This window comes from Antechinus flavipes, chromosome 1, assembly GCF_016432865.1.
Source record: "Antechinus flavipes isolate AdamAnt ecotype Samford, QLD, Australia chromosome 1, AdamAnt_v2, whole genome shotgun sequence".
NCBI lineage: Eukaryota > Metazoa > Chordata > Mammalia > Dasyuromorphia > Dasyuridae > Antechinus > Antechinus flavipes.
Genome location: NC_067398.1, coordinates 255,221,010 through 255,237,443, shown reverse-complemented (window position 1 = coordinate 255,237,443; position 16,434 = coordinate 255,221,010). Strand labels below are relative to the sequence as shown.

The following is a 16,434-nucleotide window of genomic DNA, read 5'->3' as shown; positions in this document are numbered from 1 at the left end:
TCCTGGTGGTAATTAATGTTTTTGTTTTTCTTTCATGAAGGATTTGAGGACATTCTTCCTTGGAGATGACCACAATTCATAGAGATGTCACAGTCATAGAGAACAAATTAACTCCATCCAAAGGCAATTACACAAGGCAAATGAAAAAATGAAATGGAACAAGCAGTAAAATGAGAGTTAATAGCACAACGGCCAGGCTTTGTTTTTATTAAAAATAAGGCCAACCCATTCTATTTTCTGCCCATCCAGGTACACAATTTGGCCGATTTGTAGCACCCCTTCCCTCCCCCCCTTTCCCCTCCACTCTAGTGCTTGCACTGTAATCAAGCAACAAGTGTTGTGGAAAGCTGAAAAATGAGGAGATAAAACCAGAGACACTCCATAGCTCTGAGATCCCTTACTGAACTCAGACAGGTTACTACCAAAAAAAACAATTCATTACCCTCTACTTGTGGGATACACAGATCCCAACAATATGCATATGCTGCTGACAGTGATGGATTACAGCTGGCAGGATAAAGGCTGTGTTCTGTATCCATTTGTGAAAACCATTCCTTTGTAAAACACACACACACATACACACACACCAATTTTCCCTCTTTCTATCTCTCCTTTCTCCCTTCCCCCGCCTTCTCAAACTTCTAGGGCTTTAGAGGCCCTTCTAAAACCAAGGATTTGGATCTCTTTATGTCATTTCAGGTTGATAATACCCTGATCCAGGAACATTTTAAAAAACACAAAAGGACCTTTTTTTTCTATATCCCCGATAAGATCAAATCACTTCAGAAAGAGGTCATCAGACATAACCAAAGTTTGTATCTAGAAATAGAAATAATAGGTTTGAACAACAAAGCCGTATTTACCTTCTCCAGATAACTTGCCTGAGAGAAGATCAGATGCTGAAATTTAGAAAAAACATTCTGTTGTATGTGCATACACATGTGCACACATATCCATATACATTCAGGTGAGAGAAGGGGAGAGTCATCCTTTCCTGAGATTTTGGGAAGACAACTTTTCTTCTGCTGAAGCAGTTGCAGAGATGTGGGCTTGTTCCTTTTTAGGAAAGCAGCTGCAGGATTTGCCGGATTCTTTCACTCTTCTCTAGTAAGCTTGAATCTTCGGGCTCTGTATTATCCAGTTTCTTCATAAGCGTTTCAGCTTTCTGCACTGTCATCTCTCGGGCTCTTCCTTTCAGACCCTCCAGGTAGTCTAGCAGAATGGAGAAATGCTTATCTGGGACCTTCGATGGGGAAAGACACATGGAAAAGAAAACAAAAAAAGTCAGTGGAAGTTAAAAAAAAAAAAATCTCCTCTTTTAGATGGGGATGAGAAAGTGGTGGAAAAAGAGCATGGCCTCAGTGGATGTGGACATTCAAAAGAAGAGAAGCAAATCACTAACAGGGAATACCATGTTCACTACAAGTTGTAAGAGGGGCTTGAAGGTTCATTTGTTCTGGGAAAATATGCTAAGCCTGGGGAAATCAACTGCTGCAGCTGAGTACACTCCTGCGCGGCTGAGTGACACTTCAGACCACGAGCTCCCCAAGTCAGAGACACAGTGGCTTGAAGGCAGCCTTGCAAGCCAACCAACACCTCATCAAATTTAACTCTGTGTGGCAGGACGTGATAATACCAGTCCTGGCTGAGGGCCGAGTGGCCATTCTGGACAGAGCTGTCGGTCATGTGCAATGCTTACAGTCAGTCTGAAAAACAACTTAGATTCTAAGTCATATGGAAACCATTCCCAGATTCATCTAGGCCGGCTCCATTCCATAGACCTAAATATAACATGCCTGAAATGAATGATGCCTTAATGGCCCCCACGCCTTCTATTTTTCTTTCCCTTGATTTCTTATTCTATCCTCTTGCTCTTTTCACAAATGGGTGAGAGAAGGGTTTAAAAAAAAAAAAAAACAAAACTTAGTTTTTGTGCTCAGGAGGGGCCCTTACTGGCTTAAGTCACTCAACCCCAGAATCAGAAATGGAACTGTATGGTTCTGAAAACTGTGGCTTTGTGATGTGGGTGATGTGGGATAATGTGGGAAGGAGCTGGACTTTGCAGTGGATAGCAGATTAGATCTGGAGCCAGGAAGACTTGAGCTCAAACGCTGCCTTAGACACACAGTAGCTGTGTGATCCTGGTTATGTGACTTAACCTTCCTCAGCTTCAGTTTCCTTATCTGTAAAATGGGATAATTGAAAACATCTACCTCATAGGAGTTTTTGTGAGACTCAAATCAACTATTATCTTTAAAGTACTATAATATGTAAACTATTATTAGCGGTTCTAAGAATGGCTGTCTTCTTCTTGTCAGGGGAAATTGCTCTAGCATCTCTGATTTATTCTTCATATGGTAAGAGACTTTCTGGTTCTATACCATCTGTGGCAGCTGACTTGGGGCTGAGCAGGGGACAATGTAGCTAGAGACTGCAAGAAACTGTTTTTCAGAAATAACCTCATACTGATTCCCTACTAAATCAATTAGAACCACTAGTGATGGAAGTCCAAACTTAAAATCAAGGTTTTAGGAGGCATCATGAACAGTTGGATGTGATGCATGGTATAGTGAGTACAGACAAAAAACATGGACAAAAATGGGGATTTCTGGGCACTTATTGGCTGGAGTGACAACAAGACATAAAAAAGTCACAGTTTAGGGGAAAAGACCACTGCAGAATTAGAATTAACTTGCCAACAATGTAGGGAACCAGAGACTAGAGATTAAAAAAAAAAAAAAAAAAAAGAATGGTGGGAAAAGTCAGCATGGAGGGACAAGAAGGAGAAAACAATTGAACAGCTAGAATGAAAGAGATTACTGAGAAGAAAATGCAAACCTGTCAGCCTTGGGACACCAGGTTGACATTTATGGATATATGAATTTTATTTGCTAGCTTTTTATTTTAGTGTCTCTGTAGGGATCATGTCTGCATACAGCAGAGTAGGAATAGAAAAGGAAACTTTACAAAGTATCTCTCTGGTCTCCACCACAGTGCTAACCCTGGGCACCTATAGCAACACTTTATAACACTGAAAGCTGAGAGGGCCAGTGTGGCAAAAAAAGAAAATACACATAACATACATACACACACACACACACACACACACACACACACACACACACCACCTGGATGGAATCTTTAGACTCAGCAGAACCTGTATGTTTTTGCAGCCTTGGCACAAAGGCCAGTAATTCCATCCCATCTCTTAGCTATCTGACTTTGGTTTGGAATACTACCTCATCCTGTGAAACTATATTGAATATCCCACCATTTAGATGAGAAACTTTTACACACACACAAAGCAAGGCAATGCTCTTGCCTTGAACAAACTAAGAGAACGACCATTGAGACACTGACTAAACTTACTGATCTGAAGTTGAGACCTGGCTTTTCAACCAAAATATCCTGCTTATGATTTTTGAGTTCATCCCAAGCCACTACCCTGGGACCATCTGCATTAGCCAATCTGATGTCTGATGAAATGCTCTGCATTAAATGTAAAATGCTTGATACTTTAAAATGATGACAAGAAGCCACAGAATCTTGGAATGGATGGTATCTGGAAGATGGAGGCTTCCATATTTGCTCTTCAGTGCTTGCTTATAAAGCACCTACTAGATTGTTCTGTCCTGTGCTAGGAACTGTAGGTATAATGAGTGAAATAGGAGCAGTGATCTTTATTCTTGAGGAACTTACTAAGCAATAAGAGACTTAATTAGGTGCTAAATTGTTATTAGACTGTATAAGGAATTCTGGATCACAGCAGTCAAAGAAAGCTTCAGAGGTAGAACCTGATTTGAACCTTAAAGAATGGACAGGGGTAGGCTAGGTGGCGCAGTGGATAGAGCACCAGCCCTGAAGTCAGGAGGACCTGAGTTCAAATCTGGTCTCAGACATTTAACACTTTCTGGTTGTGTGACCCTGGACAAGTCATTTAATCCCAATTGCTCAGGGAAAAAAAGAAAAAGAATGGTCAGGATTTCAAGAAATATCTAGTCATCTGCACATTACTGGCCATCAACAAATACTTGCTATAGTTCAAGTACAGGAGCATGAATAAAGGTTTGGAGATAGGAGTGAGCATTGCACATGGGGCTGGAGAAAGGGAGTGATGGTTTATGCTGTTTTTGTGGGTCTTACATTTTTCATCTTTCTCTTCCTGCCCAATAAAGCCCTTTTAGATGTAGTCTAACTGGCAACACAAATGAATTTTGAGAACCCAGGGAAAAGGGCAGGGATGAAGGACAAAACAGAGTGAAGGGGTACTTGCTGGAGTTGGTACAAAGTCCAAGGTGACAATAATGGCTTATGTCTTGGGAATCAAGAACCTGACCTTCCACTTTCAGCTACAATGATGTTCAAGGACCATTCACTCTCAAGAATGCTGCCTGAGCCATCAGCCAGTTGCCATATCACAGGGATATAGCTGGAAATTACTTTTTTGGAGTGGGTTTAGCTTTCATAAAAGGGTAGCAGGATTGATGAAGATAGAATGCGTTTGGAGCCAAGCAATGCAAGGGGCCTCAATTTCAAGTTCATTTTAGTGTGAGAGTTTTGTAGAGAAGAATATTTTTATGGGGGAAAAACTGGCAATTCTGTATCTTTTCAATCCAGAGTTGAACAAAATCAAAAACTCTTATTTATTTTGCAGGTTGGAAGCAGCTGAATGTTCACTATGGAAATGAAAGCAATCCATGGACAAAGCAGAGAAGTCCGTTAGCTCTCTTCTGTCTTTCCCCCAAAGGAAAAGATGCTCTCAGTCACTGTCTAATTACCAAAGATCCTTGGGTCAGGAAAAATTTCAAAAATAAATTAAGAGTGCAAAGATCACACTTAACAGCAACTTCAAGCACAAGTGATTCTCAGTTTCAAAGGAAAGAAATCTTTGGAAAGGATAAGCATTAGTCACCATTTTTTACCTTGGCTCCCAAGGTATGCCCAAATAAAGGCACACTAGTAAACTATGTTTAATGGGATTTGAAATATCACATTTCTTATCTACCATAGGGAGAGGCTATGAATATTTATTACAAAAAGAACAAACATCTAAGGATTTGGTGCTTCATTTTTTTCTTCATTGTATTCTTCTACCTTTTGCATTTAATTTTTTTTAACCTGAAATTTGTGTCTACCCTGTATGTGCAGTTTGGCAATAGGAACCTAGAATTATAGTTGTAAACCATGCTTAACCATTTTGAGATAGCATTCTGGGACTGTTTTCCTGGGGTTTGATGTCATCCTTCTGGATTCCATCTGAATTTTTTCAGGTCAAAATACACACCTGTTCAAGATAACATCAGAGGGTCCAACTACTAATTGAGTAACTTGATCCATTAAGTAAGTTTGAAGCAGACTGGAGGTCAGGGTGACTATTCAGTACAAATGTTCTCCCTGGAGGAAGGCCTAGAGCAACTTACAAAATATTCACATATATTTTTATGCTATGAAACAGGAAACATGTTTCCCCCTGGCAAAAAAAAAAAAAAAAAAAATACGCAACAACAAACAAATCAGGAAAAGGAAATGAAGGAAAGTAAATGTGAAAGAAATGCAGTGCAATTCAGCAGTGGAAACCCCATGGGCAAGGTTTAAAAAGATGGAGAAAATGAAGTAATTTCATGTAATCATGTTGCATGAATTTCACATCATGAAAGAAACAAAGTTCTGTGTCATTAGCATAATCTGTGCATTTTCATTACCACAAGATGCCATTTAAAAAAAAAGTTTCCAAGTACTTAGGTCATATTTGATATTTGTGGAGTTTAGAATCTCTTTTATGAAACTGGCCCAAATTATAAGCATTGACTGAGCAAGGAAGTTGTTCAGCAACAACATGGAAGAAAATGAACCCATGAAAGCAGTAGCTCTTCACCACAAAATGAGAAGACCTGTTTGGCTCAAAATTAAATTCTTAAATCCTATACACATTTGAAAATGTTGGAACTCCACTCCTCTTGTAAGCCTGGCTTCCTTGGTATCACTGGGGAAAACATCCAGTTAAACCTGGAAGATGATATGGTCAGTACTATTGGCAAAGGTGGAGATTTTGGATCCTTTGAGACTATCTCAGCTGCCTCAGTTTCTGCTGTATTATGTGGCTATAATTAGCAATCTAAGCACTGAGGAAGAGCTGAGCTGAGATGTGCCAGGTGTGGCTGAAGCAGTCATGGGGCCAGGCAGAATTCAGAAGGTGCAGGTGTGAGAGAGTAGAAACAGAATTGGATTTAGGGAAAAGGAAGGAAAGAAATATTTATTAAATATCTATAATGTGCCAAGGACTGTGCTAAGAACTTTACAAATATTATCTCACTGGATTCTTTCAACAACTCTGGAAAGGTACAATTATTATCCTCATTTTACAGCTGAGGCAGACAGTAGTTAAATGACATGCTCAGGGTCACAGATTTAGTGAATGAGGTTGGATTTGAGCTTGGGTCTTTCTTACTCCAGACCCATTCACTGTGCCATCTAGCTGCCTATTCAAGATCATTCCTGTTATATAAATGCCAACTTGGGACATATTATCAAGTATTAATACCCAAACAATTTTTAAGGGAAAGGCGAGTGATATAGTGGGTAGAATAAGCAGTGAATTGGGAATGAGGAATACTCGACTGTAGTTCCACTAATAGTCTATATGACTTTGGGCAAATCATTTTACCTCTCTGGGCCTTAAATTCTTGTCCATAAAATGAGGACACAGGATGATAGCTCCTGATAGCCTTGGAGGTAAGTGCTGTTGTTATCACTATCTAGCAGATGAGGAAATGGGATCTCTCTAGCATCTATGATGTTCTACAATGCTAAATGGAAAGAAGACAAAGATTGTCTTTTAATAAATGCTTTCTCTCCTTTGAAGACTGAGTGTTTATGAGTTCAGCATTGTGGACCACAAGATTCTGGGAAGCACAATTATACAGAATGAGGAATATGGAATCTGGAGTGTGTAGTGAGCACACTGGCATGTGACTTTTGGGCAAGTCCTCTTTCTGGGAAAGAGCTTCATCATCTATGAAATGAAGAACAGTTGGATAAGATAATGTCCAAGGCCCCTTCTAACTCTCAAGATCCTATGCTAAGTTCCATATCTGCTCTATCTGATAAGCAATACTGCCACTATTTTATAGATAGAGGCAGTAGGATTTTCCAAAAGCATGGGGAAACAGCATTGTCAACTCCACAACAAAGACCTCTTTGGAAACTGGAAGCCCAGTTTCAATACAAACCTTATTGCTGTCATACATATGAAGCAGGAGCCAGGTCTGCCTTGTCTTCTGAAACTTCCATTCCTCACGCTTATTGGCCCAACTTAAAAAAAAAAAATGACACACAAAAGAGAATCAGGTATTGATTTAGACTACGCACAGAAGATATTGTTTACAGAAGTTGGGAGGCAAGTTCAAGTTGTTCCTGGGGAAGAATTTGGCATGTTACTTCCTGGGAGACAGAGCGCCATTTATCTTGGGGAATTCCCTATGGTTAGGCTTTTGCCCACTTTTTCCTCACCTAAATCTAACCAAGACAAAACTGTTCTTTGTGTAAATCCCTAAAAACAAACAAGGGCTAAGAAATACCTGAATCCCATATATACTAAAATATTCAAAGCAATACTCTTTGTGGCAAAAAAGCAGCCTGGGCTAGTGGCTGGAAAACTGGTCTTGGGGTCAGGAAGTCCTGCTCAGTTCAAGTCGCATCTTTGATACAACGTGGGCTGTATGATTCTGAGAAAGTCATTTTTTTTAAATTAAAGCTTTTTATTTTCAAAACATATGCATTCTTCAACATTAACCCTTGCAAAACCTTGTGTTCCAATTTTTCCCTAGATGGCAAGTAGTCCAATATATGTTAAACATGGTAGAAATACATGTTAAATCCAATATATGTATATATTTATACCATTATCTTGCTGCACAAGAAAAATCAAATCAAACTGGAAAAAAAGAGAAAGAAAATAAAATGCAAGCAAATAACAATAAAAAGAGTAAAAATACTATGCTGTGATCCACACTCAGTTCCTGCAGTCCTCTCTCTGTCTTCTCTTCATCACAAGATCATTGGAACTGTTCTGAATCATTCTGAGAAAGTCATTTCATCTTTTAATGTACCCACAAAACTGTCTAAGACTAAAGTGCTGAAAATGTACTTAATCTGCATTACTGAAGGGATTTCCTTAGATTATCAAATGCAAAATAACTTCTAATCATTGCTCTAATTTCCTCTTCATTGGTGGAATTTTATTTTCTTCTTTCCTTTTCCCAATCAAATTAACTAAAGGTTTATCTATTTTGTTGATTTTTTTTTCATAAAACCAACTCTTAGTTTTATTTATTAATTCAACAGTTTTCTTACTTTCAATTTTATTAATCTCTCCTTTTATTTTCAGAATTTCCAATCTGGCATTTACTTGGAGGTTTTTAATTTGTTCTTTTTCTAGCTTTTTTTAATTGCATGGCTAATTCATTGTTCTTCCCTTTCTCTATTTTAAGCAAGTAGGCATCTAGAGATCTTAAAACTTCCCCAAAGAACTGCTTTGGCTGCATCTCATAAATTTTGGCATGTTATCTCATTATTGTCACTCTCTTGGATGAAATCAATTATGTCTAGGATTTGTTGTTTCACCTACTCATTCTTTAGGATCCGATTATTTAGTTTCCAATTAATTTTTGGTCTATTTTCCCTGGCCCTTTATTACATGTATTTTCTATTGCATCATGATCTGAAAAAGATACATTTATTATTTCTGCCTATCCACATTTGATTTTGAGGTTTTTATGTCCTAATATATGGTCAATTTTTGTGTAGGTTCTATGAACCACCAAGAAAAAAGTATACTCCTTTCTGTCTCCATTCAATTTTCTCTAAAGGTCTATCACACCTAATTTTTCTAAAATTCTATTTATCTCCTTAACTTCTTTCTTATTTATTTTGTGGTTTAATTTATTTAGTTCTGAGAGAGCAAGGTTGAGATCCCCTCTAGTATAGTTTTGCTGTCTAATTCTTCTTGCAGCTCTCTTAACTTCTCCTCTATGAATTTGGATGCTTCACCACTTGGTACATACATGTTTAGTATTGATATTACTTCATTATCTATGGTACCTTTAAGTAGGATGTAGTTTCTTTTCTTATCTCTTTTAATTAGATCAATTTTTGCTTTTGCTTGATCTGAGATCAGGATGGCTACCCCTGCTTTTTTTTACTTCAGCGAAGCATAATAGATTTTACCCCAGCCTTTTTACCTTTACTCTAGCAGGGGTCCTCAAACTACGCCCGTGGGCCAGATGCAGCAGCTGAGGACGTTTATCCCCCTCACCCAGGGCTATGAAGTTTCTTTATTTAAAGGCCCACAAAACAAAGTTTTTATTTTTACTATAGTCCGGCCCTCCAACAGTCTGAGGGACAGTGAACTGGCCCCCTATTTAAAAAGTTTGAGGACCCCTGCATAGTATCACTCTGCTTAAAATGGGTTTCTTGTAAACAACAAATTGTAGAATTCTGGCTTTTAATCCAATCTGCTATCTATAGCTTCTCACTTTCCACAAAGAGTTGTGAAACGCAGAACCAGAAGGTGCTTGCTGTGTGTGTGTGTGTGTGTGTGTGTGTGTGTGTGTGTGTGTGTGTGTGTGTGTGTGTGTGTACATAGATATAGCTCATTTTACTGGGCTTCACAGATGTTGCATTATTTTACAAATTGAAGGTCTGTTGAAATCCTATGTTGAGCAAGTCTATTGGTACCATTCTTCTAACAGCATGTGTTCACATCTTGTCTCTGTTCACATTTTGATAATTCTCACAATATTCCAAACTTTTAAATTATTTTCTCTTTTATGGTGATCTGATCAATGATCTTTGCTATTACTATTGTAATTAGTTTGGGATGCCATAAATCACACTCATATAAAATGATGAACATAATTGATAAATAATATGTGTTCTGATTGCTCCATGGACTGCTTGTTTGCCCATCTCTTTCCCTCTCCTCAGGCCTCCCTATTCCCTGAGACATGACAATATCAAAAAATAATACATAAACTTAGTTAATAAAGCAGCAGTAGGGTTTGAGAGGACTATTTCCAATTTTGAAAGGAGTTCTAAGGTAGGTAAAATGTCACCAAATAACATCATATGCTACAGAGAAATCTTTCATGAAAGGAAGAATCAATCAAAGTGGCAAATTTCATTGCTATATTATTTTAGGAAATTGCCACAGCTATTCCCAACTTTAAACAATTACAACCCAGATCAGATAGCCATCAACATCAAGGCAAAACTCTTCATCAGAAAAGATTAGAGCTTGCTGAAGGTTCAGATGATGAGTAGCATTTTTTAGCAATGAAGTATTTTTTAATTAAGGTATGTAGATTGGAGGGTTTTTTTTTAATGTAATACTATTGTACATTTAAACTATAGTATAGTATAAATATAACTTTTATACATACTAGAAAACTAAAAATTTTGTATGATTCGCTTTATTGTGATATTCACTTCATTGTGGTGGTCTGAAGCCAAATCCACAATATCTCTGATTTATGCCTGTATAATTTTTAGCATATATAAAGTATATGTATGTATATAAATAACATAGTCTTCTATCTAAAACATTTTAAGTTAATATTGTAATCTGACTTAACAATTTTCTCTCTACACATACACACCCTAACTGGGTCACTCTATCAGTTTTTAAAAGTTGTTTTTCATTGTTACAAGGAGATAAGATGGGCAAAAGAAGAAAAGATATATCTGGAACTGACTATGTTATACGCACAAAATTCATTAAAATAAAGCTTTAAAAAAAAAGATCTCACCCACACCCACACATAGCCATTCCCCAATAGAAAAGCAGTCATATGACATGAATAGTTTTCAAAAGAACTCATGATCATAAAAAAATACACTCCAAATCATTAATAGAAAAATACAAATTAAATCAACTCTGAGGTTTTACTTCCTAATATGCAAATTGGAAAAAAAATTTTTTAAAAGGTGGGAACTGTCAATATGTAGGAAGCTAGATATATACTAATAATTGTTGGTGAATCTGTGAAATAGTTTTGCCATTCTGTATTTCAATTTGGAATGAAACAAGCAAAGTGATTAAGTTCTTGTTGATTGAGTTATCTTATTTCTAAGCCTCTACCCCAAGGAAGTTAAAGACAGAAACAAAGGTTTAATCATATGCTAAAATATTCTTCAGAACTCTTCACTGTGGCAAAAAACTAGAAAAAAGAAGCTGTCCATTTATTGGGATATGATGGTTGGGGAAAAAATATCCCTCAAGTTATATGAATATAATAGAATATTCTTATGTGGTTAAAAAATAACAAATAGTAGAAATTCATAGAAAATTGGGAAGATGTATGTGGACTGATGTAGAATAAAATAAACAGAACCAAGAGATTATCAGACATGATGATTAAAACAATGTAAATGAAAATATGATTAAAAAGAAGCGAAACTTAATAATTGAAAAACCCATTAAAGTTTTAGAGAACAGATAATTATACATAATTTTTCTTTCACAGCAGAAATAGGAGGGACTGCTAGGACAGAATATTGTATACACTGTCAGACAAGTTTAATGCATCAGATGTTTTGCTTAATTGCTTTTTATTTTCTTATTTTTTGTCTGTAGAGATGGTTCAATCTGGTGAGGGATGGGTGGATAATGACTGTGATACAAAGACATACAGCATAAACAAATTTTAAAAAGGAATTAAATGAAAAAAGAATGGAAGCATTTTTATAACTGCAGAAAACTAAACAAATATAAGACATTATAAGAGTGCAGAATCTGCAAGTATTATAGACTTTGTGGCTCATTCGATTTGTAAAGTGCTGAGCAAAATTAAGACATTAACACACAGAATACAAATGATTAATTTCTTCTTTCATATATGAAGATGTGAAGGCTAGGCTATTCTTGGTAAGTTGAATACTTTTAAATTAGCTCAACAAACATTTTTTGAAAAAAAAAATTAAGTTTCTTAACTTACTGTTGTGTCCTTTTGTTTTTAAATTAAATGCTAGGAATTAAATGAAGGGAGCTGAATTATATATCTCCCTAGGCCCTCTTCTACACAGCAAGCCATCCCCTGTAATAAAGATTTTTTAAAAAGCAGTTCAGTAAAATTAGCCAACACATTGATTATGCCCAAAGGCAAATTTAGTATTCCACACTCCTAGCCTCTGAACCCTGTACTTTCTCAACTTTCCTTTAGGCTGAACTTGGTTATTATAATTACCCAATATTTAGTGTTGTGGGTTTTTTGTTTGTTTTGGTAGTTGCTGTTCTTTCTATTAACTTATGTGTAGTTATCAAGAATAATATTTTCCTGCTTGGACTTAGTTCACCAAACACTGATTGATAAAATAACTTCCTACTCTAGATCAGAGTCCAAATCTGAGACCAGGCTAGAGGTTATACATAGTACAGGATTTTCAATAAGGCCAATTAAAAAGATTGCTTAACTTTGTCTATCACAATGGTGTAGTGATTGTGATATGTTCTACTGCCAGAACTTCAATATCACTGTTCAAAACCTTGGTTGATTTTTGGATCTGGATGGGAAGGAAAACATGGCAGCTCAAAGGGAGAAGGTGAGGCATATAGCTGGTGAGAAGATTATCTGTTTTAGAGGCTGAAGCTGGACTACTGGATTGCAAACTTTTTCTCCAGAATGCCACAAGACATAATCCGATCAGATAAAATATTAACTTTTTTTCCTTTTTATCTTTGTGCTGAAAAAGAAAGGGATTTGGTTTGAAGTTACCTTTCTTTCTGTTTGTTTTTATAAAGAAAGATCAGTTATCTTCATTCTCCATCAAATATAAACTTCATTTTTTTTATGTTTCAGTAATATCATACACTTATATTACAATACATACATACAATTTGTTTAGCTATTTCCCAAACAATGGACACCTAATCTATTTCTAGTTCTTTTTTGCCATCAAAAAATGTTGCTATGAATATTTTAGGGGCATATGAGATCTTCCTTTCAGTCTATGACTGCATAATGAATATATATATATATATATATATATATATATATATATATATATATTATATATATATATATGTATACACACACACACACACACATATTCCAGAATGGCTGGACCAATGAGAAACAGCCTTCTGGCAGCTCCTCAACAAACATATATTAAGAGCCTATTCTGTGTAACATATTTGGCTGGGCATTGGGAATAGACAAAAACAAGACACTTCTTGCCCTCAAGAAGCTTACATTCTACTGTGAATACAACCTATTCATAGATATTCTTGCCTCTGAGGTTTACCAACTGTGCAAGCTTTGTCACTTAACATAACCTGGGGCCATAGATTCTTTAGCTGACAATGATCCTAAGTAAACATAAGATAGTAAGGAGAAGATGGGGAGTAGAGAGAAGGTGGAAGGAGGAGGGGAAAGAGAGGGGGAGAGAGAGAGGAGAGGGAGAGAGAGAGAAAAAGAGATGAAGAGAAAGGGAGACAGAGACAGAGAGAGAGGGAACCAATAATGGGGAAAGGCTTTTGTAGGATGAAGTGTTAGCTTTGGCTGAATGGAAGGAAGAGAACTGTTCTAAGCAGTATGGGTAAGCAATAGTTTTCAGGCATGGAAGGAGGTGGGGGATGAAGTGCTAAATCCAGGGAACTGCAGATGGCTGGAACTTAGGATGTGTGAAGGAGAGTTATGTGAAATAAATATGGAAAAGCAGGATGGAGATGACTGTGGAGAGCTCTAAGTCCTTGGGAGAGGAGGCTGTATTGTTTTCCTGGACACAATAAAAAGCCATGGAGGATTTCTGAGCAGAAAGTAACATGGTTAGACATGTACCTTGAGAGCATCTCTTTGGGCGGTGGTGAAGAAGCCACACTCTCATTCAATCTCCCTTGTGGCCAGTAGCATCTCCTATTAGCGATTTGATTACCCAGCATTAATGGTATTGACTGTGGACATGGAAAACAACAAATAGCCTATGCTAGATGGGGGGATCTGAAGTCTAATCTTGCTGCCAGGAGAAGCTCTCTCTATCTCCAGATGGTACTGCCTTCTCATCTTATTTAAGAACAATTCTAAACTGGAAGACGAAAGGATCAAATTTATGTACACTTAGCACAATCGATCTAAGAGAGTTGTATGTGTTAAGGAGGGATATTTTAGAGACTATTGAGGTATTCTATTCTATGCTAGAGTCTAGAGAGACTATAATAGTTTCTCAATTCTGCCATAAAAAAAGAAATGGTGGGAAATCATATTTGATATAACGATAGTGAAGGAGACCGTGTTCTAAGTAGGTCTATGGAGTAGACGTGGAAGTGACAGATGTTGCCCATGATCCTGTTCCCTCTTGCAGGAACCATATACATAAGAATGTATGATGTGTGCTATACCTTCTCTTTGAACAATGAATGGATTCTGTGTTGGTGTATGTATTTTTGTGTGTGTAATGCTTAAAAAAAAAAGGATCACATTCAATCTAGATATATAGAAAAGGTGACATATTAAAAATTTAGGCCCGGTGGGGCAAAAGTATTTACTTTTCAGAGGAGTGAATATACTTTTCTTTTAAAGTAGGTCCTGCTATGAGGATAAAGATTTTCATTAAGAAGAGGAAGAGAGATGGGATAGAGAAAGAACAGCAAAGCAGGAGGACAGTAAAGGAGAAATAGAATGAAGGTGAATGTGATAGAATAGGAAAGGACACTATCAATAATTTTAGCAGAGTACACTAGTGAGGAATTCCCTTTTGTGTATTGATTGGACAAGATGGCCACTGAGATCCCTTCCAACTTTAAATTCCATGCTTCTATTACTAATGTTTCTACCTGGTATTACTTATTGGCCTTATATGTCATCGCTATCCTACCTAAACAATTGTGTCTGAAATAACACTAAGAATCATTTTTCTGGGGGGAAGTCTTTTTCTTTTGGGATCCCTTTTAATTTTTCTTTTTTAAAAAATTTTAATCCCAGAAGGACTATAAGTAATCAGTGACATAAAACATTTTCCTTGAAAGGAGGAAGTTGGAAAAGAGTGAACACTTGGGAATTCTGAGAGGATTGGGACATGGAAAAAGAGGTATTGATGATCACAACATAGCATTTCCACTCTTTCCATTATTGTTTGCTTGCATTTTTGTTTTCCTTCTCAGGTGTTTTCTCTTTTTTTCTAAATCTGATTTTTCTTATGCAGCAAAATAACTGTATAAATATATTGGATTTAACATATTTAACATGTATTGGACTACTTGTCATCTAGGGAAGAGGGTGGGAGGAAAGAGGGAAAAATTTGGAACAGAAGGTTTTGCAAGGGTTAGTATTGAAAAATTATCCATGCATATGTTTTGTAAATAAAAAGTTATAATAATAAAAAAGAGGTATTGATATAGTAGTGGGAGAGTTAAAGTAGAAGAAAATACCATCATAGGAAAGAGAGGTGAAGGAAAAGTATATCCTTTAGAATTCTGTCTGACATTGGCTCTGCTTGTGCTATGAGATAATGACTGTGGCTCTCACCTTTCCAATAAATTTATCCTGAGAACCCAAATCTGCTGTAAGCTTAAAGCATGACCATAGACATAGCTTAAACAGCTTTGAGCATCCTGAAGCCAAACCACCCACATATTCAGGGTAGGTATTCCAAACTGGTCAAGAAAAAGTTCAAGTGTATCCAGGGGAAACAGAAAGACCAAGCCACTACATTTTTGACTGGGATTCATTCCCTGAGGCCCCAGCAGAAAACCTGCCAGCAAAAAAAAAAAAAAAAAAAAAAAAAAGTAAAAGTAAATCCTTTATTTCAGCTTCGAGGATTTTCAATCTCAGCAGTCAAAGGGGCAATTGGCAGCAGATCTGCTTCAGAGCTTTCTCTGGGAAGGCTCAATGGAAATCTACTACAGAAAGTCCAAAATTACAGAGGGAAGAAAAGATTCCTAGTCATGAGAGGGTAGCATATAGTAGGAAAGAAAACATTCAGATCATGAAGACCCCCCAAAAAGACTCTAAATCAAACCTACAACTTAAAAAGAAAGTCATTTGGTGGGTCAATCCAGGCAAACGAGTTCAAAGCATTAAACAAATATTAAAACTTGGACTAAGACCATTTGTGCTGGTATGCTGGCATGGATTGTTAACCAAATGGATAATTTTTTAACCAAAGTTGGGAATCAGATGTAAAAATAAAATTCAAAGGGAAGAAACCAGATTTAGAAGATTCCACTAAACAACCTCTAAATCATCTAAAGCGCCAGTGAAATGTTTCTTATAAAAAGAACAGTGCTAAGGATTCCTTAACCCAATATTATTATTTGGCAACATGATTGCATGTGAGATATTCTATGCTCAGCTTGCTAGTAAATTCAACTTGGTATCTAGAGAGCATGAAAAAAGAACAAAAATTGAGGAAGTGAGAAGTACCAGCTAATCAAACATTTAT

The 16,434-nt window shown here is 36.8% G+C and overlaps 1 protein-coding gene across 2 annotated transcripts in view; it reads right to left on the bottom strand.

Annotated features, from left to right (window-relative positions):
* C1H7orf50 (chromosome 1 C7orf50 homolog) overlaps positions 1-16,434 on the bottom strand; it is a 360,775-nt gene that overhangs the window by 15,190 nt on the left and 329,151 nt on the right. The window contains exons 5-6 of one of the 2 annotated variants that reach the window (XR_007954193.1): positions 7,230-7,311; positions 864-1,243 (exon numbers count right to left, since the gene is read on the bottom strand). Coding sequence is in view for 1 of the 2 variants with exons in the window: in XM_052000419.1 (XP_051856379.1) it covers positions 1,061-1,243; positions 7,230-7,311 (265 nt within the window). In the remaining variant the exon portion in view is untranslated. Of the gene's footprint in view, positions 1-171; positions 1,244-7,229; positions 7,312-16,434 lie in introns of those variants that run through there. The other variant, XM_052000419.1, reaches the window with a different exon arrangement.